This window comes from Notolepis coatsorum (genome assembly GCF_963971535.1).
Source record: "Notolepis coatsorum genome assembly, chromosome: 5".
Lineage (NCBI taxonomy): Eukaryota > Metazoa > Chordata > Actinopteri > Aulopiformes > Paralepididae > Notolepis > Notolepis coatsorum.
Window position 1 is genome coordinate 32,703,765 of NC_140169.1, and position 24,630 is coordinate 32,728,394.

General features: G+C 43.5%; 2 protein-coding genes across 2 annotated transcripts; both read right to left on the bottom strand.

Annotated features, from left to right (window-relative positions):
• Nucleotides 1-1,997: 1,997 nt before the first annotated feature.
• LOC311228144 (olfactory receptor 1500-like) lies at nt 1,998-3,794 on the bottom strand (the record flags this gene model as incomplete). The annotated part of the gene is made up of 3 exons (XM_084314059.1): nt 1,998-2,123; nt 2,493-2,812; nt 3,764-3,794. 3 exons carry the CDS (start codon nt 3,792-3,794, stop codon nt 1,998-2,000), a joined length of 477 nt encoding a protein of 158 aa, XP_084170185.1.
• A 3,348-nt stretch (nt 3,795-7,142) lies between these two features.
• Nucleotides 7,143-24,236, bottom strand: LOC311228145 (olfactory receptor 6N2-like; the record flags this gene model as incomplete). The annotated part of the gene is made up of 3 exons (XM_084314060.1): nt 7,143-7,244; nt 23,490-23,643; nt 23,800-24,236. The coding sequence occupies 3 exons, from the start codon at nt 24,234-24,236 to the stop codon at nt 7,143-7,145; spliced, it is 693 nt and encodes a 230-aa protein (XP_084170186.1).
• Between the last annotated feature and the right edge of the window lie 394 nt (nt 24,237-24,630).

Consider the following 24,630-nt stretch of genomic DNA (forward strand, 5'->3'; position numbering starts at 1 on the left):
CTTAGGTTTTGTGGCACTGTCTCCTTCTCCTTCGGAGGTCTTAGCCACTAATTTCGTGGTAGCATGCGACGTTGAAATATGTTTGAGTAAGTTTGAATTACTCGAGACCGACGTGGACAAGTACTTTTGCCCAGGGCATAATGTGCATTTCACGATTACACTCGTTCCTTTAATTTCTTTGAGGGAAAAGTAATGGCTATACTTCCTTTTAGAGAAGGCTACTTGTTTTGGTGCAGTTGGGCTCGCCATACCTGTCCCTCGTGTCTCGTTGACTGTGACTCGCTTGTCTTGTTGTTATGTTCTAAGTTGTGTGTAAACTTGCTTTTGAAGACCCGCCCCAACTCTACCTCTGAGGCTCTGATTGGCTTACCATGCAAATGTACTCAACCTCAGCCAATCGGCAGCATGTTTATACGCTTGTCCCAGCGCCCACTAATAAATAAAAAAATTATTGTGTCTCGGCGCAGAGATCAAGTTGACGGCTTTAATCATAGTAACGCGCCGCATTTTTTTGGAGTAACGGCAACGGCGTTATTAAAATTGGAAGAGTAATCCGTTAGATTACTAGTTACTGAAAACAGTAATGGCGTTAGTAACGTCGTTACTTATAGCGCCGTTATTCTCATCACTGCACAAGACACACACAATAGCCAGCAGCCTGCGCACATATATTATATATATACATTTCAAGATTCCCAGCATAACGATTTGGGTAGGCCTAGCCTACCCTCGCCTTATATACCCGCCGTCTATGTATGTAGGTAGCACCCACTCGAGTTATGGCAGAAGTCGGAGGTATAGAGGGTGAACAGGAAGGGTGACAGGTGACAGCTCAGTTCCTTGGGGGGCGCCGGTGTTGCTCACCAGCACATCTGACTGACTGCCCTGCAGTCTGATGCTCTACGACGGTCTGTTGGTGAGGTAGTCAGTGATCCAGGCCACCAGGCCGTGCTCCAGCTGCATGACCGTGAGCTTCTTCGCTAGCCGCAAAGGCTGCATGGTGTTGAAGGCACTGGCGAAATCAAATCAGAGCTGCATGGTTTCTCCAGGTATGTGTAGGCTCTGTGGAGCATGTAGATCAGGGGTTCTCAAACTTTTAATGGTTTAATAAGTGGCCACCGTCTTTTGAAATAAACCATGACATTACTAATACAGGTATCTCAAAATACATATGGGTGTCCGGTGGCAGAGACTACTAATGTGCACAACAGAACATTGGCACTTCATGGGTTCAAGAAATATGAAATATAGACTTAGTACACTCTACAATATAATTGCCTTGTCTCAAGTTCACCTCATTGCGTATGCTTGTATTTTATTGAGGCATTATAAAACAGTTGGTTTTAATCTAGCAATGTGAGAGCTGTGTGTCATTTGCTATAACATCTCAGCTAGGAGTTGCTCAGCGTTGTATACAGAAACAAATTCACCCCTCGTCAAAACTTTATATTTCACTGTTTTATTCACAATATTAAATCAAGACAATGTATAAAACGCGTATGAAATAACGTTACGATTCTCACCACAGCCGTGGTGACACACTCCCTCGCATGTTTTATTGCTTTCATTTTATAACACATTAATCAATGCGGTCTCAAACTATTTGTAACAGCATACGTTTAATAAATTAAGATATAAATAAAGTACCAGAATCAAACCTATAGACTTTTATGATGCCAAGCAAGAAATTATCCTATACTGACTATGAAATTATTCTGGTAAAGTACCACACAAAATAAACTATATAATAATAGACACTGGGTTTATAAAAATAATAGACACTGGGTTTAATAAGTGGCCACCGTCTTTTGAAAGAAACCATGACATTACTAATACAGGTATCTCAATCTAATGTTAAGATAAGCAGCCCAGCAATTTAGAAAAGAATGAAAATAAAACAGGTCTGGATACTTATTGTTTATTTGTTCATACATTTTTTGTTTGGTTTATCTTTACTTTCTGAATTAGCAGCCAAGATTACCAGACACTTTAACTTTCTATTTGAAAACATTTTTGCATGCATTTCTAATCTTTGCTAAAGTCAGACCATACAAAACAGGATTTAAAAGGGGCTGGCACATTATGAGATATAATGACATTAAAATACGTAGTGTATTTGTAACCTGAGCCATATTAAATTTAGTTTGTAGTATTTCAAAGATACTGCCAATGGCTAAATTCGTCAGTGAGACAATGTGTGGAGTACAGGTTTTGATGGCTTTCTGTCTGGCCTCTTTTGGGTTTTTTAAACAAACAATCAAAATCTTTATGTAAGAGAATGAAATGGGGAACAATGGAACAGAAACACTTACAATAGCAATAGCAAACGCAGATGTACTGTTGACTGTTGCTTTTGGACAGATCAATTTGTTTGGGTCACAGAATACTTTGTTAATTAAGTTCCCACAATATTTCCTATTTACAGTAGTAACCATGGCAAACGCACATTTGATTAAAGAATATATCCACACCAGCGAAAGTATTGTACAAACTCTACTTGTATTCATGATATCATGATAGTGTAACGGATAGCAGATTGAAACATATCTGTCATATGCCATGGCTGCTAAGTTACTGTACTCAGCAGATGCATAGAGGAAAATCCAAAATATCTGAAGGAAACAAAGCGGCAAAGACACTTCATGAGTCTCTGAGAACATTTGTGTCATAATAAAAGGAAGTACAGCTGTGCTTCCACATAACCCATTAACAAACAAACTACAGAGGAACAAGTACATGGGCTCATGCAGAGTTCTTTCCACACATATGACCCCAATAAGCAAGGTGTTTGCAAAAATAATTGACAAGTATGCTAATATTAATATGGTGAAATACCAGTACCTTATGTGTCCAATTTTAATATAAGGTGTCAGTATGAATGATACAATCTGTGTTGAATTCTCCATTCCAAGTACAACTATAAAGATCTATTTCACAACATTCACAAAATACGCTTTAAGACAACAACAGTTGGTCTAACCATCCAGAAGTATTATTATCATTTCTTTTCACCAGGGAGAGGAAATTCAGTAGAAATGAATTACATACAAACAAAACATCTATGTTGGTATTCATTCAGGGCCTGTAGTACTCCATATGTTATTCTAACAGTGTTTCTATAGTGTTCTATATGGGTCAGGACTCAGGACCTAAAAAGTGTCCTGGGCCTGTTTCAGGTGGGCACCAACATGACAATATTGTACTAGTGTGTTTCAATGGTCCAGGATGAGTCGATATTGTACTAGTATGTTTCAATGAGCCAGGATGATACGATATGTGTTACTTACTTGTTTGGCTTGGTGGCTGAAAGGTAAACAATAAATACAATTAATATTTAGATAAGCAGTTTATAAGCATTTATTCTGGTGTAATAACGTCCTTAAAAAAAAATATATATATATATATATTATTATTATTTTCTTTACTTCACATACAATCACCATTAGCCTCCACAAGATGAGAGTGAATGTGGAGAGGTCCTGTCTCCAGACTCCTGCAGCCCTGCCTCCTCCCTCTACTGAGCATGACTGAAGCAGCGGCTTTATCCTGTTCTGAAACAAACACGTGACAAGAGGAGGTGGGCTGAGCAGAACCCCTGTAATACCAGTGTTCAGACGTCACAGGAGAACGTCACTCTGCTATTCTCTCTTGTCTCGTGTCAATCGGGAGATGGTGTACAAAGTTATAGCCTTTCAAAGTTGTAGGCTACATGCACCACCATCTGGCCGATTGGTGAGATATTTGTTGTGATTCATCGGCTCACTATTCAGGGTGAACAGGTTCACTAAAGTCATAGTTTGGTTCATATCACGTCTTTGCAGTAGCGGCCGCTGACGCTGGTGCCTTGTAGGTCGCAGTTCTCGTTAATAGGTCGAGTTGAAAATGTAATGCTCTGAGATGCTCTGGAGCAATCTCTCTCTGTCTCTCGGATCAATCAAATCAAATAATTAACACATGTATGTTGTCATTTTAAACAACTCACCATTCATTCATTATGCATCAGCAGCAACACAAACACGCACAGCTCTCTCTCTCTCTCTCTCGCTCTCTCTCTCTCTCTCGCTCTCTCACTCTCTCTCAGATGATGTCAGATCCATTCAATAATAAACACATTTGTAAAGCTCGTTATTTTAAACAAGTTACCATTCATTGTCTGAGTGGTTATGTCCCACATGCAGCGAAATTAGAGAGAGAGAGAGAGAGCGAGAGAGAGAGAGAGCGAGAGAGAGAGAGCATTTTACTAGTAAAGTTACATTTTCAACAAGATTGCTGCTATTTAAACACTTCATGGAAACGGGGTAACGTTAACCTTATGTCGACTGTAGTATTGTATGACCTCGACATAACGTTTAAACGTTAACGTTACTCCGTTTCCATGCAGTAATTATAAAAGTGGCCGGCTAACGGAGCTAACAGCTAGCAGTAGCTGTAACGTTACGTTATGCGGCATCAGTAGACAACGTATCATGTATTAAACTAGAGTTAAGATCGCTAATCTACCTTGTTGTTGGCTTGTTGTTGTTGATAAAGTATATCCACTCCATGGCATTGTCCATCCAGCCTGTGTTGATGTCCATCCATTGTCCATACATGTCCCTCCACACTGCATCCATATTATAGCTTGCAAGCTGTGTGAGTGAAGAGCTGTGTCTTTGTCCATTTCCGCCTCGAACAGCCTGCAAACTACCTGGCGTTCTATCGCCATGCTCTAAGACAAACTCTAACCTTAACCAACTTTGAAAGAGTGCCTAAGCTCAGTGTAGTTGCTGTTGTTGTTGACGAGTCGACTGAACTGCTCTCTGTAAGCCAACCCGAGAAATGCGGCTATGGAAAAAAACTGGCATTGCGTCGGCCAATCAGAGAGCGTCTCCACGAAATGCGGCTATGGAAAATTCTTCACGGAAGTTCACGCGGCTGGGCTAGACCGCTTCAAATCGCGCTCGGATTCCAACATAATAGTCATATTTCAACGCACAACGCCGTATGCACTGATTGGCTGTGACGGAGACAGCGATCAAACTGTGACGCGCACGCAGAGCGCTATCGCTTCTTGCCCGGGCGAGAAATACGAAAAAATTAAAAAAAAACGTCACTTCCTGCCCATGAAAACGATGTTTTTTTTAATTTAGATAATAACGTTATATTGTGCATTGGAAATACAAACATACTTAAAATGAGTAAATATTATAAATTTTAAACATGTTTATATTATTTATAGGGCTATAAAACAAAAAAACTAAAAACTTATTTGTCTTGTTCTCTCATATAACCAGGGTAGGAGCTGAGGGGGGGCGGCGCCCGAGCGCCCCTAGTGGTAGAGCCGCCACTGCGTCTTTGGCGTCACATTTTCTTTTGGATCAGTATAAAGCTTGGAGAAAATAATATCATTGCCAATTCCAGTAGTATTTGGTTAACAAAAAAACTATGACTTCCAATGTTAACAATATTGTGTTCTCCAAAGATTCAACCATTTAACCATTCAACCAGATTCTGTTCATGTCAGGGCCGAATATTAGGGTGTGGCATATTTTGTTTCCATTTTCACTTTGAAATTGGCATTTTTACTTTGCATGAAATTGACATTTGGAATTGTTCCTGTCCGCAGGCAAAGCTAAGACAATTGTATATGAATTCAAACAAATATTAATGTTACAGCATTGTAATCATTTGGAAACATAGGGTTAGCATGTAGGATCCATAACGTTGTATCAGCCAAGCTAACATTAACTTCATGTTCATTCAATACAATGTTGTGCCCTGTAACGCACTGCAAATAGTAAATGGCTCATCACGTCTCAAGCAACAACAAAACATTTACCACATTGCCCCTGAGTTTCAGTAGGCTTTGAAGTGAGATCAGCACCCATTAGCCAATCTCTGCTGCAACGCTAACGTTAATAATGGGAAAACCCAATTCATTATGCTAGCAACATTACTATTATATTTTTTTGGTCCACTTTTTCTCCTTATTTTCTATTTTTCTCCCATCCCAATTTCGCGGTTTCCAATTCTCCCCTCCCCTGTCTTGAACGTTGCTCGCATATGCCCCCCACAGGTCGGCCGTAGGGAGGATAGAAGCCTTGCATCACGTGTCCCCTCCGGTACACGAGGAGGCAGCCTGTCACATCTTTTCACCTGCCAGCGCGGACTCTCATTGGCGAGGTGTAACGTGTGGGAGGCTCACACTACCCCCGCTATTCCCTGTCTCTGTGCTGTGCAGGCGTCCCCCAACCGACCTGTAGGAGTCGCTGTCCACAACGTCCAGATTACCACCCATCGACTTCCACCCGCTGACTCCGCCAATTGAGCCAGTATGACGGCCGGCCCAAGCCGGAGGCAACGCCGACAGCCAGATTTGAACCCGGTGTCTCTTGCGTTGGTGACGAGCGCAATGTCCGCTGCGCCACCCAGCCTATGCTAGCAACATTAGAGATTCTTTTGGGAATCCTAATCATTGATTTATTTTGAAAGTAATTGTTTATGCTGTTCTTTTAGTTTTATTACTAAATTAAACTGAAAACACTGAGTTTATTTTTTATATTTTGCACTTTGTTCATTATGGTGCAAACCAAAATAGGCCAATACCATAACCTATGAGATAAACCAGAGAAAAACCTTCAGAATCATAATCTAACAATTATTCATCATAGAAATTAAAGATAAATCCTGCCACCAGGCAGAGATTTGCACTCTACTGAGTGGACACCATCTTTTCAACCGAACCACACGTTTGCGAAAGAAGGTACGTCTTTTACCTAATGTTACGCAGCCAGCAATAAGCTCCTTTCATAAGATGCACCTTCCTGTAGGGCAAAGGTCAGCTAATAATGATCATAATAGCTTGGATTTATATAGCACCTTTCATGAAACCCAAGGACACTTTACAAAGCAACAAAAAGACGAACCATAGTCAGAAAAATAATAATAACAGTGATGGAGAGGGAGCCCTTGTGAACAGCTGGGTTTTCTAGGCTGTTTTAAAAAAAAGGCCAAGGATGTGGCAAGCACTAGGCAGATATTGTTTCATATATATTTTATGATTTTATAAAATTGGTGGTGGGGCTAGCCATTTATTATGTCTGTGGTAGGCAGAGCCTATCCGAGGACATTATGGATTTGGTAGTGTCTGCAGGGGCGGAGCTTCAGGGGGGGCTGTAGGGCGGTGCTCCCCGGGCCCGGGACGGTTGGGACCCAATGGGGGCCCCGTCGCCGAGGCAGCAGGCGGGCCCTGCTGCCTCGCGCCACTGAGTGCACCGACGTTTGTGGTCATATATTAGGTATAAAGCATCGTAGCCTATAATATGAGTTGAACTTGTGCTGCTATTTTCACACTCACATTTAACATTAAAACATGAACAATTGCAAGTGAATCCCTTCTTTTCTTTTTTTTTTTTTTATTCTTTTTTAAACAAACATGACAACACACGATTAGATATACAAGCATTGTTAACATTGCACATCAAATTAAATCACAGTTTAAATAAATGTCTTATACAAGATATGCCCCTAATACCTGCTATCTATTCCCCTACACACATATGCTCTTGCTCGCACCCCCCACCCTGGACCCCCCAATGGATAATCCATCCATTATCATTCGCTCTTAACCAGACACTACCATTATATGCTAGCTTTTATTCTCTCCACCACTTATAACCACATTGTCAATTTGGATTCATTGAGACCCAAAATTCTTGCTGTAGATATTTCTAGATAAATCACATCGAGATATGTAAGAATCCAGACCTTTCGGCAAATTTTTTCCGGTTGAATCCATCGTGATGCTATCAGTTTTTTAGCCACTGTAATACCAGATAAAACCAATCTCTTTAGCTGTGGATGTACTGCATACTCAAAAACATCATTCAGCAGTAATACAGAGGGGTGTACAGGTATATTCAGAATTAAGAGATTTGATAATTGCTGGGTCACTTCTTTCCAGAATATCTTAACTGGTGGGCAGTCCCAGTACATGTGCATAAATGTCCCCTCGTCCCCATTTGTACATAAGGAGCATTTGGAGTCTTGTTTAAGACCCATTCTGTTCAGTCTTATAGGAGTCAAGTATGTCCTATGGATATAGTTAAGATTGATTTGTTGATGGTCCGGGTTCCTTGATGCAAGTCGAACATTTGCCCAGGCTTCTTGCCACTCAAAATCTATTTCCAGGTCTGGTATATCCCTCCTCCAAATAGAGTCTAGGTGGAGGGTTTCATACGAGGCCGTTAGTAATTGATGATAAAAATCTGATACAAAACCTCTCGATGTCTCTCTTTCATAGAAAAATGTGTGGTATCTGTGGTGTGCAATTGGTATCCTTAATGGAACACTGTGAGACTTCAAACATAACAATAATTGTGCGTAAAAAAGATATGTGGAACCGGTGAGATTCAATTTTTTTCCTATTTCATCATAGCTACAAATACCCTGTTTGTTGAAAACATCTCCTAATGTATGTATGCCTTGCTTTTCCCATCTAGGGAATCTTATAGCTCGTTTTATAATCAGGAGTGCATTGTTATTGAATAAGGGAGTATGATTATGCCATTTATGTGGGTTAGAATATTTTTTTTTGTGTGTCACGCCATATCCGGATCGCATGTGTAATTATGGGGCCAAATTTCAGTTCGCATTGCTTAATTGATATTTTGGTGTATACTATGTCCTGCAGTCTCTGTGGTGCTACTATATTTACTTCTAAATTTCTCCAGGATACTGATGCTTGGGGTTCAAACCAGGTTGTCAGTGGTCTTAAAGTGTACGCCTTAAAATAGTGGAAAACATTTGGAATTGCCATCCCTCCGTCGGCTTTGTTTCTCTGTGCGGTGGATCTTTTTATACGTGGTGGTTTGTTATTCCAAATAAATTTATATGCGGAAGAGTGTAATTTTTTCCAGTAACCATCTGGAGGGGGTAACGGAAGCATTGAGCTGATGAAGTTGATTCTAGGTAAGACATCCATCTTAACTATTGAAACCCGTGCCTGTACTGAGTTTTTAAGTTTTGACCACCTGTCCAGGTCGTATTTTATTTTATTTTGGATTTCTATGTAATTGTGTTTCACCGTTTGGCTTATGGTAGGGAATACTTCAACTCCCAACCATCTAAAGTGTTTAACCATTGGTATTTCTTCTGGAAGACTTGTATTCTTTGGAGGGGCGTTCAGTGGAAGGAAAGCCGACTTTGGCCAGTTTATTTTAAATCCCGATAGGTCGCCAAAGTCATTAATCAACTTGAGAAGATGAGGCATTGCGGTGTTAGGGTTTTGCATGAACAGTATTACGTCGTCCGCATATAGACTAATTTTGTGTTGTGTGCCCTTGATTACGATTGGTTCTATGAGTTGGGATTGTCTTATATATTGTGCTAAAGGTGTGAGGTTCGCCTTTCCCTTGACCTTTAATTCCCTGTCTCCTCACCTCACTAGCCCCCACCCTCGCGTTCGTTTACTCTCGTTTGCTCTTCAGCAGCCACACCCTTGGACTACCTGTCATTATGTGTTTGATTGGTCTGGTGCCGAACACACACTTCTAGTTCGAGTATCAATTACCATCTCGCACCTGATGTGTATTCTAATTAGTGCCCCTGTGGGCTTTAAGTACCTTGCTCTTCCCCTCAGTCCTGGTCGGGTCGTTCCGTATCATATCTCTATCACCAAGACTCCTTCGGGAGGTTCTCTGTCTGAAGGCTCCTACGGGAGTTTCTGTTTCTGTCTGTTATGCTGTTTTCATCTCCGGCGTGAGATGCGCTCAAGCCTTCGCCACCTGTCGCCGTTTGCCTGGAGGGAGACACTGAACTGCGCTCTCTAACCCTCTACGGGAGGTATTCCAGTGTTCCACCCCAGACCTCCGAGCCAGACGCGCTCTTCACTCCAGACGCGCATCCAGACGCGCATCCAGACGCACTCCAGACGCGCATCCAGACCTCCGAGCCAGACGCGCTCTTCACTCCAGACGCGCATCCTGACCTCCGAGCCAGACGCGCTCTTCACCCCAGACGCGCATCCAGACGCACTCCAGACGCGCATCCAGACCTCCGAGCCAGACGCGCTCTTCACTCCAGACGCGCATCCAGACGCGCATCCAGACACACTCCAGACGCGCATCCAGACCTCCGAGCCAGACGCGCTCTTCACCCCAGACGCGCATCCAGACGCACTAGCAGACGCGCACCACTCAGACCTGCGCGCCAGATGCGCTCTCCGTACCGGCGCGTACTCCAAGCAGACGCGCACCACTTAGACCTCCGCGCCAGATGCGCTCTCCGTACCGGCGCGTACTCCAAGCAGACGCGCACCACTCAGACCTCCGCGCCAGATGTGCCCTCCGTACCGGCGCATACTCCAAGCAGACGCGCACCACTCAGACCTCCGCGCCAGGCGCGCTCTCCTCCAGACGTCTAGCCTGCGCCCTCCTACTCCTCCCTGTAAGCAGCTCCAGCCCTCGCCCTGTCCAAGGCCTTTACCCTGTTTTCTCTCTGTCCCTGTCCAGTCCTCCTAGTCCTCCTAGTCATCCCTGTCCTGTCCTCCTAGTCCTCCCTTTCCCCAGCCCGCCCCCGCGGGCCTCTGTCCCTGTTTCCCCTCTCTAGTCCTCCTAGTCCTCCCGGTCCAGTCCTTCTAGTCCTCCTAGTCCTCCCGGTCCAGTCCTTCTAGTCCTCCTAGTCCTCCCTGTCCAGTCCTTCTAGTCCTCCTAGTCCTCCCTGTCCCCAGCCCGCCTCCGCGGGCCTCTGTCCCTTTTTCCCCTCTCTAGTCCTCCTAGTCCTCCCTGTCCCCAGCCCGCCTCCGCGGGCCTCTGTCCCTGTTTCCCCTCTCTAGTTCCTCCTAGTCCTCCCTTTCCAGTCCTCCTAGTCCTCCCTGTTCCTGCCCTGTTCCCTTGCCCTGGCCCTGTCCGTTAGCCTTTCCCTTAGCCTTCCCCTTAGCCAGCTCGCCTCATAAAAGGCACTGTGCCTTTTTCCCAATTCTTGTTTTCCTGTGATTTGTGTTCTCCCTTAAAGGGACAGTGCCGTTTTCTGTTGTTTTCAATAAATGCCCAGTTCTTGGCTTACTCTCATACCTGTCTTGTGTTGTGCGATTGGGGTCGGTTACAAACCATAACAAAAGGTTCTAGTGATAAATCGAATAGTCCGGGACTAAGAGGGCAACCCTGTCTAGAAGAGCGTGATACCGGAAATATTCCGGAGGTGATTATACCTGTTGTAATCATGGCCGATGGGTCTTTGTATAATACTTTAATCATATCAATGAATCCTTTTCCTAACCCCATCCTTTCTAAAACTGCCCATAGATACGGCCATTCCAGCCTATCAAAAGCTTTCATTGCATCCAGGGACAGCATCGCCTAGGGTGTGGTGTCGTCCTTGCTGGCATCTAGTACGTATAGTAATCGTCTTATGTTGTCAGTGATCAAACGGTTTCTTATGAAGCCAGTTTGATCCGGATGAACTAAAGACGTCATATGCTTTTGAAGTCTGATGGCTAATACCTTAGAGAACAGTTTGATATCGGTTCCGAGGAGGCTTACGGGTCTATAACTACCGCACTCGGTGGGGTCTTTGACTGTTATGAGTGCAATATTGTCGTTCTTATGAAAGTTCCCCTCCTTGAGTATAAAATCATATTAAGTAATAGGGGTCCAATTATGTCCCAACATGAGAGGTACATTTCTGTACAGTGAATCCCTTCTATTGTCTCCATCTCCAAATGTATTTTGGGTAAAATCGTCATCAGCCGTCCATCAACATCATACATAAATTAACGTCATCATCAATCACTTGTCAACAGAACACTGCCTAAGCATGAGCGGGAGCACTTATAAACACAAAAGTGGAGTGACAAAACGCAAAGAAAAAGATAAAAGGGACCAAGGAAAAGACAAATTGTCCAAGCTATAGATGTATATTTTTTCCGCCCTACTCTCCTCCTGCGGGAGGAATCTTAAGTTGTTGAAGAGCCCCAGCCCGCCAACAATGTTAGTGGGGGTGAGCCAGAGGCTACAATCACGGACACATACTGTCAACAAGAAAACGTCAGTTTGTGGTAAATGTTGATATGGTTGTTGTTACTTCGTGTAGTATCACATTAAAACGTTTATGTCCCACTCGCTGGTCATCTCGCTATGATGCGCTTGTTGCAAAAGACGCGGATATTCTCAAAGCATCTACTCTACTGCAAAATGCCATCAGTGTTTTGGTGGAGTAGCCTATATAGGGGACAATTTGATGAGGCGAAGTCCGCCACTCTTGCCCTGGCTACTAAATGGGGAAGTCAAACACAGTTTGAAACAACGCAGGGCTAGGAACTTTGATGAACTTTCTGAAGACAGCCGCCTCACTGACGCAGAGAGAAACTTTCGGGTGAACGTTTCAATGCATGTCTCGATAATCATCCAGCACTGTCCCAAAGATTCACCAGCTTAAATGCAACTGTGAACATGTTTGAGCCAATTCACCCCAACACACTACTACTGCAAGCAAAGGATGAGGAGTTTACACCAAGCTGCCCAGGAGAGCACATAGTCGGGACATCGCCGCCAGCTGCTCTCGTGGTCCGTGGTGAATGGTGTGTCAGAAATGTAGTCATTTTATTAGGCTATGTTTACGTTGTTCTTGTAGTTTTTTGGCTTTATGTCATGTTATATCATTATCTGTATATATTTCGTTTCTATACCCTTTGTAGAAACGAAAGCTTAAATATTACACCTTTTCTTTGGTTAGTTTTCTTTCAAACACTGTTTTAAATTGTAATCTTAGACTGTTTGTGACTTTTTACGCACAAGCGTCAGATTACCACCCCGGACTCCCGATATAATGTCAAGCTTTATTGGGTTTAAAGGGCCCGGTCATGTAGCCCCGCCCCCCGGCCCGGGTCTGATAGGTTCCGCTGCTGAGTGTCTGTGTGTGTGTGCATCCGCTGATCAGCCTCTGCTTGTGTGCAGAAAGTTACAGAGGCACAAGGATGAGAATGTGGGAATATGTTTCACATCAGGCAATGGGAAGTATTTTTGGGTAATTCATTTCCAGTATTCTCCATTGACTTTTATGTAGTCCTTTGAGTCGTTTTGGTACACCTTTTTACCACCAGAGGGCAACAACAACAGCTTCAAATGCTGCCACGAGACTACTGCAGGGGGTCAGCACAGAAACGGTGTAATACTACAGACAGTTGGCCAGAGAGTCAGCACAGAGACAGTACAATACAGTTTTGACAGTTGGCCACTCCTGCCATCCCAGGATGCTTTGCGGTTGCAGCTAAATGTGTGGTTCTAGTTGTTGTTGAAGATGTCAACTAGTTGTTAAGTGTTTCAAATGTTATCCTTTTTTGTCTATTTCAATGTTATAGTGTGTTTAAACTTTAAGCCAGTTACCGTTATTTTTATGTTTTAACTTAAAGGAACACGCCAAATTTTTGGGAAACTAGCTTATTTGCCATCTACCCCGGAGTTAGACAGAAGCTATTTCGTGACTGTTGGGAACTAGGCTAACTGGGCCGCCCTATTTCCAGTGAATGACGCTAAGCTACAGGTGTTCCCTACTCTGAATGCATGCACAGAGAAGAAAAGGGTATGTATCTGCTTGTCTAACTCTGGGGTAGATAAAATAAGCTAATTTCCCAAAAAGTTGTTGTGTTCCTTTAAGGTCAAATAACCATGAGTGTTATTTTAAATAATAACCTTGGTTTTGTCGTGTTCTTAATTGACCTTGAAAGATGAAGAAGAGAGTGTAGCAGTTGCAAAGGTTTATTACAGAGTGAATAATCAATATTGAGAGAATACACACAGCTGTGGACACAAATTCTACTTAGCCGGGGCACAAGGAGAGAGTGTGTCCAGGCCCTCAGTTACATTGGGTTTTATACTTTTCAGAAGGCATGCACTCAAGTTCTAGACCAATAACATTTATATTTACATTTAGTCATTTAGCTAACACTTTTATCCAAAGCGACTTACAAGTTCTGTACGACAAGTCATCAGGAAGGGCACATCAGCTGAGTAACAATGTTCATCAAAGTGTTGAGTGCTACAGTGTAGGTTAGTTTATTAGGACAAGTGCAATAAGGTTAGTTAAAGGGGAACTATCTTATAAATGGCCTTTTTGAGTGTTTAGCATTGTTTCCTAGCTATGTGAACTTATATTAATATGATCTATGTCTCAAAATTCTCATATTGGCGCATTCTTCCAATTCTCCTCTCACAATATTCACCCTCACTGAACTGAGTCATTTGAAAATGTGCGCGATATGTGATGTCAGAGAGACACCGCTGCATGTTAATGTTCAGGCGACGACGCCGCTGCGCAGTGGTTTAGGAGCCCAGGCTCAAAACAGCTCGAGATCTTGAGGTAGAAAAATGCTGTTTTTGAGGACTTGATTAGAAATACAAAACAATGAATAAAAAAAATATATATATTACAGAGGTGTTCCATAGACTCACAGGAATTGTGTAAAAGTGCCCAAATAGTGAAAGAAATAGTAAAATAGTTCCCCTTTAAGGTTAGATATTTATTAATTTATTATTATTATAATTTTTCAGATAATGGTTGAAGAAGTGCGTCTTTAGTTGACAGCGAAATATTGGACGGGTTTCGGCTGTCCTAACTGGGGTGGGTAGTTCATTCCACCATTGTGGGGCAAGGACTGAGAAAAGGCAGGTTCTCCTTGATGACCCTCCCGGAGCTCGGATAGGAGTAGGTCTGAGACGGCCAGAAGATGCAGAGCGTAGGGGTCTTGAGGGTGTGTAGTTAGAGACCATTGACCGGAGGTAGGCGGGGGCGGTTCCCTTTGCCGCACGGTATGCCAGGTCGAGGGCCTTGAAGCGGATTCGTGCAGCAATGGGGAGCCAGTGCAGGTCCCTAAGAAGTGGGGTGACATGGGCCGACTTCTGTCGTTTTTTCAAATTTTTCAAACATAAAACAGCACAAATCACAACATAATAACATCGACTTCGGTAGGTTTGAGATCAGGCGGGCCGCTGCGTTCTGATTGAGTGGAAGAGGCTTGGTGGCAGTGGCCGGGAGGCGTGTATACTTTCGACAACAAATGTTTGTTTCCGCGTTCGAGTTTTGCGCTCTGATTGGCCAGGTCATGTGATATATGCGCCAATCGTGGGACGGCAAGTTCGGCGCCTATTTCCGGGTCTAACAGCCTGCAAACTACCTAACGCCTAGTTTATCACTGGTTAAGCTTAGGCGACTCTTTCGCAGTTGGTTAAGGTTAGAGTTTGGAATCAGGGCAGGCGTTCTATCGCCAAAAAAAATCCGCATGATTCAGGGCTAACAAACTACTAAACAAGGTAAAATTCAGAATAACAAGGATCTAGAATTACAGTTTGTCTCCTAACATCAGTTTTTGCTCGTTTTAATACAGTATAATAGCACACTTTATAATGGTACACACATTGTAGACACTTTGTTTATGTACTATTACAATAGATATAATTATAGATGGATAAAGAGATTGATTTATAGATATTTTATATTAGCATATCCTGCCAAAACCTGTCCTGGTCAGACCAATTCTGCTGCCTCTGCAGTCTCTGGCTGTCTGTTTCTGACCAACAGATGGCCAGGCCTTGGGTGAGGCCAGAATAGACTTTAGCTGAGTTTGGCTTAGACATGGTACTTCAAGGATAAAGGGTCACAGTTTTCAATGTAACAAGATTTTCTGACTTCTAATTGTCAGTGTATCGGTTTGGAACACTTCCAGTTTGAAAATGTGTCTATACTTTCACTATTTTCTCAATAAGCTGATTTCACCATTGGAATCTACACTATATGTCATAACCAGCTAGTCTTTCAGTCACTAAGTAGAATTTTGAGAAATCATGACATGATTTGCAGATGCGCTTGAGACTTGATTGTCCAGTGTCCACCTCTTTTTCAAGTGGGCCCTGGCGAAGAACACAGCATATGCAGCACGTTCACATATAGAACAACATTAAAACAAACACAAATGTCAGCGAAAGCACACAAATATTAAGAAAATAGGGAAAATGTCTTTACATTTCCATGAAAACAGATATGTGTTTTTTATATTTATGTATTTGCACATTGTAACAAAATAAAAACATCAAAGCAACTAATTAAACAAAATGTGCAGTTCTATTTCATTATGGCTCCGCTCAGCATCAGTTGCATAAATCTCGCTTCAGTGGATATGCACTGAATAAATTTCAAAATGACCTTTACATACCAACATCCGTCTGACCACACCCCCATCTGCTGCCTACATAAGCAGGGGTGGGGCCACACACTAATCTCCTTCTCAAATTTCATCCACAATATAGTGCCTGTATACCACCACTTGGCGAGGAAGAAAGTATTAGCTGGAGAAAGGAAAACAGAAGAACAAGGAGATACGTTGACATTATATCTTTATTTTCTCTCTCACTATTTTCGAGAAAATACGGCGATATTGTCTTCGTCACTGGAGTGTCTGGAAGATGATGATCATTCTAAATCTCCACCGTTTTTTTCGTATTAGGGGCTCGCGTCGCTGATATACTCCCCATCGGCAATCCTCGTTTCTGCGGCTGGATAGGTAATTGAACCTCCGGTTATACAGCTGGACTGTGGAAGGCACCGTCTGTTGTGAGGGACTGGTTGTTTTCGAGCTTGGGTGAGTAATGTTTTGTTTGCGAGCGCCAGTTGTCTGTTAGTGCTATGGGGGCTAGCTGACCATTTTTACGAAAGCGGGCCCCAGATTAGGGTCCTCTGTTCGGCCTCTTAGGCGACGGCGGAGGATCTTGGTCTGAAGCCCATGATGGTCAACTAGTGGGCCGCGACCAGGACCTGGTGAACCCAGGATTCTCTGGACAAGCGGATGCTTCTCTGCCCCGTGCAGGCCCCATCTTTCACTTGAGTGGAAGTACACCCTAAACGAGGAAATGTGGGCATGGATGTTCGTTATCGGAAGATCCATGTTCAAGTCGGCTGCAGCCCAGATGGGATTTGTGCCGGCTCCGCCGTATGTCTGGTAAAATCACCGTTGTAAACTGTGTTGACATTTCTTTTTCTCTTCTCTCTTAAAGGATGAGGAGGGTTTCAGACGGCGGCCTGTCTGAAGTGTGGCTTGTTATGTCGTTGTGTACAGTTCAGGTGATAGCTGCTTAGCTTGCATGCTAGTTGTGGCCTACCTGTTAGCCAGTCAGCTGTTAGCTGCAGCGCTAGCCCGTTGTGTCACTAGGCTAGGAAACGTTAGCTTGTTGCTATCAGTCGAGAGCGGCTGTTAGCTTAATGCTACAATGTTGAACGTTGCTATGACTATAACATGCCTTAAACACTCTGACTACGACGTCATCTTTGACAGAGGATGTTAGTCGAACCTACACCGGGAGCCCTGCCAGCGAGGACTGCGTCAACATGGAGAAACGTAGCGGCTGGGTGGCGCAGCGACGTTACCCTCGTCGCCAACACAGGAGATGCTGTGTTCAACTTCGGTGTCCCGTTAACAAGATTGCAGTTCTCTTGGCCTGCGCTCAGGGTAGGAGTCCCGACCGGACTTTAAACACTTCTTCTTTCCTTCCCTTCTAAATGTTTTGTAATAACGATGTTTTCCAAAACGTGTGTTGCTGCAATACATTGAGGATACGACGCGTGTTGTGTGTGAATTGTCTTGTCACTGGTATAGCTTCTCTCTCCATAGAAATCGGGTTGTTGTTTACATGTGTAAAAATGAACTGGTTAGTTGTGATGAGAACATGTGTGTTCATGTAACGTGAACTCACAACTAAGGGGGTTAATTAACCTATGAAGCTATGCTTAGTGACATGTGATTGAGGAATGAATTCTTTTCTCAGCCTGTAATGACAATGAACAGTGTGTTCACATATTAACAGGGTTACCTGTTCAACTTGGTCATATCAAGGGTAAGGAAGGAGGGGTGATCCCCCCGGTTCCCTGGGGCTTCCCCCCCCTCCTCTCAGACATGTTGTTTACAATATATTGTGTCACTGTGTTTGTGGGGATACGATGTAACCCTCAGCTTAATTGCTGGGGTTGTGCTTTCCGCTTGACAAACAATTTTTTCCTAAAGAAAAGATTGTTTGGTCACTTATCATGTGTGCTTAGCAAGGCCTGTGGCCAATACATAATCGAGGATTCTGTATTCTCTCGTTATGAAAAACGGCGTTCCTCTGTAGCAAGAGTGTACTTTTGCCATTTTTTGTTGTGATGAAGGGTTGTGTGTGTCTTGTGATCTACAACTGGGTTAGGTTGGCCCACAGAAGCACATGTGTAAGTCTGGTACCGGGGCTCTTAAAGGGGGCCCTCTCTGTTCTGTGTTTTTTCCTTAGTAAAAATCAGATAGCAGGTTAGCACATGAGCTATGTGAGGCTGTTCGATGCTTCATGTAGCAGGCTATGACTGTGTCATGCTCTGCTTGTCATTACATCGTATCATGGGTGTGGGGTCGTAAAGGGGTGAACTGGTAATCCTTTCCTCCCCTTTTCTGATTGGTCAGGGGTTAAAACCTCCTGTCCTTCAAGGTTCCTGTCACGTTGCTGTTCGGCACGTTACAGGGTAAGAGGGGGGGGGGGGGGGGGGGGGGGGGGAGTTTCCTGGTCCCACGCCCTGGAAGATTGGGCGTGTGCACCGCGGAAATTCCCCCGCCATAGAGTACGTCACTGAGCGCGTCTCTGTTGGTAAGACTTCCGTGGGTTGTTCAGGTCCATGTTATGGATCTGTTTCAGGGAGTTGTCAGAGCTTCTCCTCACGAAGCTCCTCCTCGGGGAGAAGTGCCTTCTGTGAGTTCGGACTCTCCTTCCCTGTGAGGGAGCCTCCTCAGAGTTTCAGAGCCTCCTCCTCAGATTGTCAAGGTGAGTAGAACTTCAAAAAGGAGTTCTGCTCTATTGTGTGTGTATTCGATTCAATTAGATTATTGAGTGTGTATTGGTTCAGTGCCTCCTCCTCGGAGAGCCCTAACCCAAGTGTTACATAGCTCAATGTTGCAATATATTCTTTTCAATCTATACAGCTCGCGTGGGAAGTCTCTCTGGGGATTTCCGTCTCCTCCCTGTGGCGAGGGTGGTGGGATGTAAAAATGTAAACAATTTTTACCCTCAGCTGCGTCACGTGGGATTCATGTCAGTCTGTGTTTCTTTCTTTTTTAAATAAAAAGAGGAAGGAACATGAAGCACGACGGCTCTGTGTCGTTCTCCCAGGCGACTTGGAGGAACAATGTTTGGTGTCTTGCTAGACCATCCATTGATGTGTTTGGGTCTCGACGCGTACATAGTGCTGGCTGGGGGTGTTTCTGTTAAGAATCACGCAGGGGCTAAGTGCGCCTTGGTTGCTCGTTATTAAAACAGCGTTTTTATAGGGCAACTGGGATGGAGTTTTGTCTCTTCCGAGCGCCAGTTTACTAGGTTGTCTTAATGAATTCTCGTTCATATCTGGGGGATGTTAACGGAATAGATCAGAACATAGCTAGAGGGGTCTCACGCCCTTGGGGTGGGCCACTGAGCGCGGTACAAATGGGACCGTCTGGGTGACGCCCTCTTTTCATGTTTTAGATCGACACGCATACCTACCCCCTCTTCTGGAGTGGGCATGTCGGCGTGGTTAGGGCACGGGACTGGTCTGGTCGCGCTGGTCCAGGTCAGTTAACCCGTTGTCCGCTGGGGATGCAGATCTGCTGTTCTGGTACCCTGAGGGACTTGTGCTTTTTTCGGGGGGGAAAATGCCGGGTCGGCCCGGGTGTCACAGGGTTAGGCGTTATGGAGACCCTTTGTTGGGTACATGTTGTACTCTGCACTATCGTAATGGCTTACGGCCATACCAACCTGTACACGCCCGATCTCGTCCGATCTCGGAAGCTAAGCAGGTTCGGTCCTGGTTAGTACTTGGTTGGGAGACCGCCTAGGAATACCAAGTGCAGTGAGCTTAGGGCTGGTTCTCCATTATTTTCGCTCCTCTCTCATGCGTGGCGAAGAGGGGGATGTTGGGGGTGGTTTTTTGGACCTCCTCTGGTAACCCTGTGTACTTCCCGAGCCGCCGGGCCCAGTCCGAATTAATGTTTCGTCGACCCGTAGGCCTGGAATAACCCTTTTTTGGAAACTGAAACACTTGTACTGCGGTATAGCCAGTGTATACCCGCAGGTGTGTTTTGGAGTTTTTTCTTGAGGGGTTATAGGAACAACCACCGTCTGTGTACCGAGAGGGTGGTTGATTCCCTGGTGTGTTGGAGCAGAGTCAACTCCCGGGTTACCCGGTTGAGTGTGCCCCTGCACGTTCATGACGTCTGCCAATCGTGTCAGCCTTCTCTGCCTCGACCCCTCTGGGTGTTTTTTTTTTAATGGAGGCTTTGTCATGGTGCTCAACAACGCCAGCATACGCCCCTTCCGCCGGGGGGGCTGTTTTCAGTTGACTCCTTTGGCGCCTGTCTCGTCCACAGTGCTCCAGGCTCAGGTTACAGCCTGCTGCCTGGTTTCCCCGGTGCGCTGCCTGCTTCCGTTGGTTGGACTTTTTTGAGTGCTTACGGCCATGCTGACAGCCTGTTCTGCAGGGTCAGTGTGCCAGGCGGTGTACTATTGGGGGGAAAGGGCCCGCTCTTGGAGGGGCCCTATCCGAATACGCTGGCGATGTGGGGGGCGGTGTCACTAATTGACCGCCTGGTGGGGTCTTGATGCCTGGCGTCATTGACCTCTCCAGGCCCCCTTTTTCCAGGGGATCCAGTCCCTTCAGTGGGTCTGGGTCTTCCTTCGCGCTCCGCTGCTACAGCCTTGCCAAGGGGTTGGGTTTGCTCTTGACCCCGTGATTTTGGGGGCAGTAACGAGGGTTGTTCCTTCCGTTCGTTCCCTGGTGGCATGCGGGTTGTGCGTGTGCGTAGTCGTGGGGTCAAGCCACAGTCTGCTCACCCTGTGCGTTGAGTTGCTTGAGTTCCTTTTCGCACGGTCGGATCCGTCTCCCTCCCGTAAGCCTCCAATAGGGAGGGTCGGGGGGCTCGGTCCTCCCCGGTCTGATGGTTGTGGGGGGCCTCAGCGGGGTACATTTGTCGAGCTTTGGCTCCCGCTCAGCTCCTGTTATGCAACTGATGCTGTGCGGAGCCATAATGAAATAGAACGTAAGGTTATGTATATAACCAAGTTCTATGAATTATGGTGACGCTCAGCATCAGGACGCCGCTGCGGCCCTTGATCTTTCATTGTGGTGAAATTTGTTGGGAAGGAGATGAGTGTGTGGCCCCACCCCTGCTTATGTAGGCAGCAGATGGGGGTGTGGTCAGACGGATGTTGGTATGTAAAGGTACATTTTGAAATTTATTCAGTGCATATCCACTGAAGCGAGATTTATGCAACTGATGCTGAGCGTCACCATAATTCATAGAACTTGGTTATATACATAACCTTATGATAAAGGGTGAGAATGAAGGTAATAAACAATACAAACAATAATGAAACAAACAAAACACAATTATTATAAAATAAGCACCAGTAAATAAAGGACATAATATGTAATATGTACAAACAAATATATATTAAGTAATATATGAAGTATGCATTATCTTGAATTGTTTATTTCCATCAATATTAATTAATTGATTCAGATGACAATCAATGGCCATCAAGAGATTGAAAACACATACTGTACAGCGCATCAAATTCTGTCATTCTGATGATATCAATGTTTTCCTTTGCTTGTCTCTGTCAAACAAACTAGTATATAAATAAATTATCCTCATTCCAAGTGTACAGCAGTCTTACAGAGTGTATACCTTATATTCATATGGCATTGGAACTCTATATGAAATGTGCTATATATAAATAAAGCTTGATGCTTCTTCTTGGTGCTATTATACTACGTGGCTGTGCTTGACAGGTGACAAACTGAAATAGCTAAAAGTCACTGAAAATCTACACAGCTGAATGTAACAAAAATAACTTTGATTCATAAAACTGTTGATGTTCTTAATTGTAGCTATATGGAGTTATGCCAATGCTGCTTGATGGTTTATTTTCATAAAAGAAAATATATATACTGTATAAACATACTGTATGGGTGTCCTGGTGACACAGACTAGTGCACACATCAAAACGTGCACTTCGTGGGTTAAAGAAATATGTATTTTATTGAGGCATTATAAAGCAGTTGGTTTTAAACAAGCAATCTGAGAGCTGTGTGTTATTTGGTATAATATCTCAGCTAGGAGTTGCCTAGCAATGTATATATACAGAACCAAATTAACCCCTCATCAAAACATGATATCTCAGTGTTGTATTCACATTATTAAATCAGATAATGTAAAAAACGTGTATGAAAGCAATAAAACACTCAAACGTGTGTGTTATAATGAATAACGTTACGATTTTCAAATGTGACCACAGCCGTGGTGACACACTCCCTCTCATGGTTTATTGCTGTAATTTTATAACACATTAATCAATGGTCTCTTTTTTTTTTAACGCATATAGGCTGCCCTTCCAACTGAAAAATGTCAGGATAGAATCAAAATATTAGGTAAAGAGAGAGAGATGCCCCATATTCCATTGCAGTTTGCACAGCCTCCTCAGCGTGCCTCTCCGCGGACCTATATATTTTATGCATAGCGTGGGTGGTGATGATGATGATGATGATGATAGAAACCGCTGTGGCGCATACAGTTGAATGCTGGTATTACACTCATTGAGGGACACGAAGAAGTCAAGTCCGATGGGATTTGGGAATCTCAAATACAAATCGGGATTGGAATAAAAAAATGCATTTATATTAAACAATACAGAATATACAGCACTTCTTGGAGTCTGTAGGGTAAGCACTTATTCCCTCCCCCCTGAACATTTATGGAGATGTATGGGTCTTTTAAGTCAGTGATAAAAGTGTCTTTCAAGGATAAGTGAGCTCCTGCACTGATTATTATAGTTCAATATTCAATATTTGATCACCAAAACCCCCCCAAAAAGCATAAAAAGGGGGCCCCCCGCCCGAAAAGGGCCCTTAAAAATCGGGCGCTACGCGCGGTCGGTTAATATATACACACAAGTGTAGTGCCCTTTTCAGCCTTTGAGCACCTGCCCCTCTAAAGTCCTGTGCACGTCCCTGGACTTGTATGACTGCTGTGAACAACTTAGTGACTATGAATTGCGCTCGTAAAGTACCACACAAAAGAAACATAGACATAATAGGCACTGGGTTTAATGAGTTTAATGGGTTTTAATAATCTTTTGAAAGAAACCATGACATTACTAATGCAGGTATCTCAACCTAATGTTACAATAAGTAGCCCAGCCATTTCTAAAACTATAAAAAATAAAACAGGCCTGGATGCTTATTATTAATTGTTTCATACATTTTTAGTTTGGCTTATCTTTTCTTTCTGAATTAGCAGCCAAAATTACCAGAAACTTGTACTTGAAATATGTTTTGCATTTATTTCTAATCTTGGCTAAATTCAGACCATACAAAACAGGACCCAAAAGCGGCTGGCACATTATGAGATACACTGACAGTAACACAAGTAGTGTATTTGGAACCTGAGCCATATTCAATTTAGTTTGTAGTACTTCAAAGATACTGCCAATGGCTAAATTCATCAGTGAGACAATGTGTGGAGTACAGGTTTTGATGGCTTTCTGTCTGGCCTCTTTTGGGTTTTTTAAACAAACAGTAAAAATTTTGATGTAAGAGAATGCAATGGGGATCAGTGGAACAGAAATACTTATAATGCCAATAACAATTATAGATGTACTGTTTGCATTTGAACATCTCAATTTGTTTGGGTCACAGAATACTTTGTTAATTAAGTTCCCACAATATTTCTTATTAACAGTAATAACCATGACAAAAGCACATTTGATTAAAGAATATATCCACACCAGCGAAAGTATTGTACAAACTCTACTTGTATTCATGATATCATGATAGTGTAACGGATAGCAGATAGAAACATATCTGTCATATGCCATGGCTGCTAAGTTACTGTACTCAGCAGATACATAGGCATAAAGACAAAATATCTGAAGGAAACAAAACGGCAAAGACACTTCATGAGTCTCTGAGAACATTTGTGTCATAATAAAAGGAAGCGCAGCTGTGCTTCCAAATAATTCATTGACAAACAAACTACAGAGGAACAAGTACATGGGCTCATGCAGAGTTCTCTCCACACATATGACCCCAATAAGCAAGGTGTTTGCACAAATAATTGACAAGTATGTTAAGATTAATATTGTGAAATACAGGTATCTAAGGTGTCCAATTTCACCATAAACTACCAGTACAAATGATACGATCTGTGTTGAATTCTCCATCATTCCCAAAAATAACTAATACATTCTATTCCACAGAAACACGTTAAGACAAGAACAGCTGGTCTTTACCAGGGAGAGGTAATTCAGTAGAAATGTATTAAATACAAAAGAGACATCTATGTTTGTCTATGGATCATAGTGTGATCCTAACAGTGTTTCTTAAACGGTCCTGGGCCTGTTTCAGGTGGGTACCAATATATACGATATAGTACTACTATGTTTCAATGAGCCAGGAGACCCCGGAGGAGACTATACTTAATGATACGGATAAAAAATAAATCAGAAAAAAATAAAAAATAACCCATGCTTTTGAGTATTTGTGTCAGTGTGTGTCAAGGTGGTTGCCTAAAAGGCAGGAGAAGCCAAGGTCTCCATCAGGAGGATGTTTCTAATC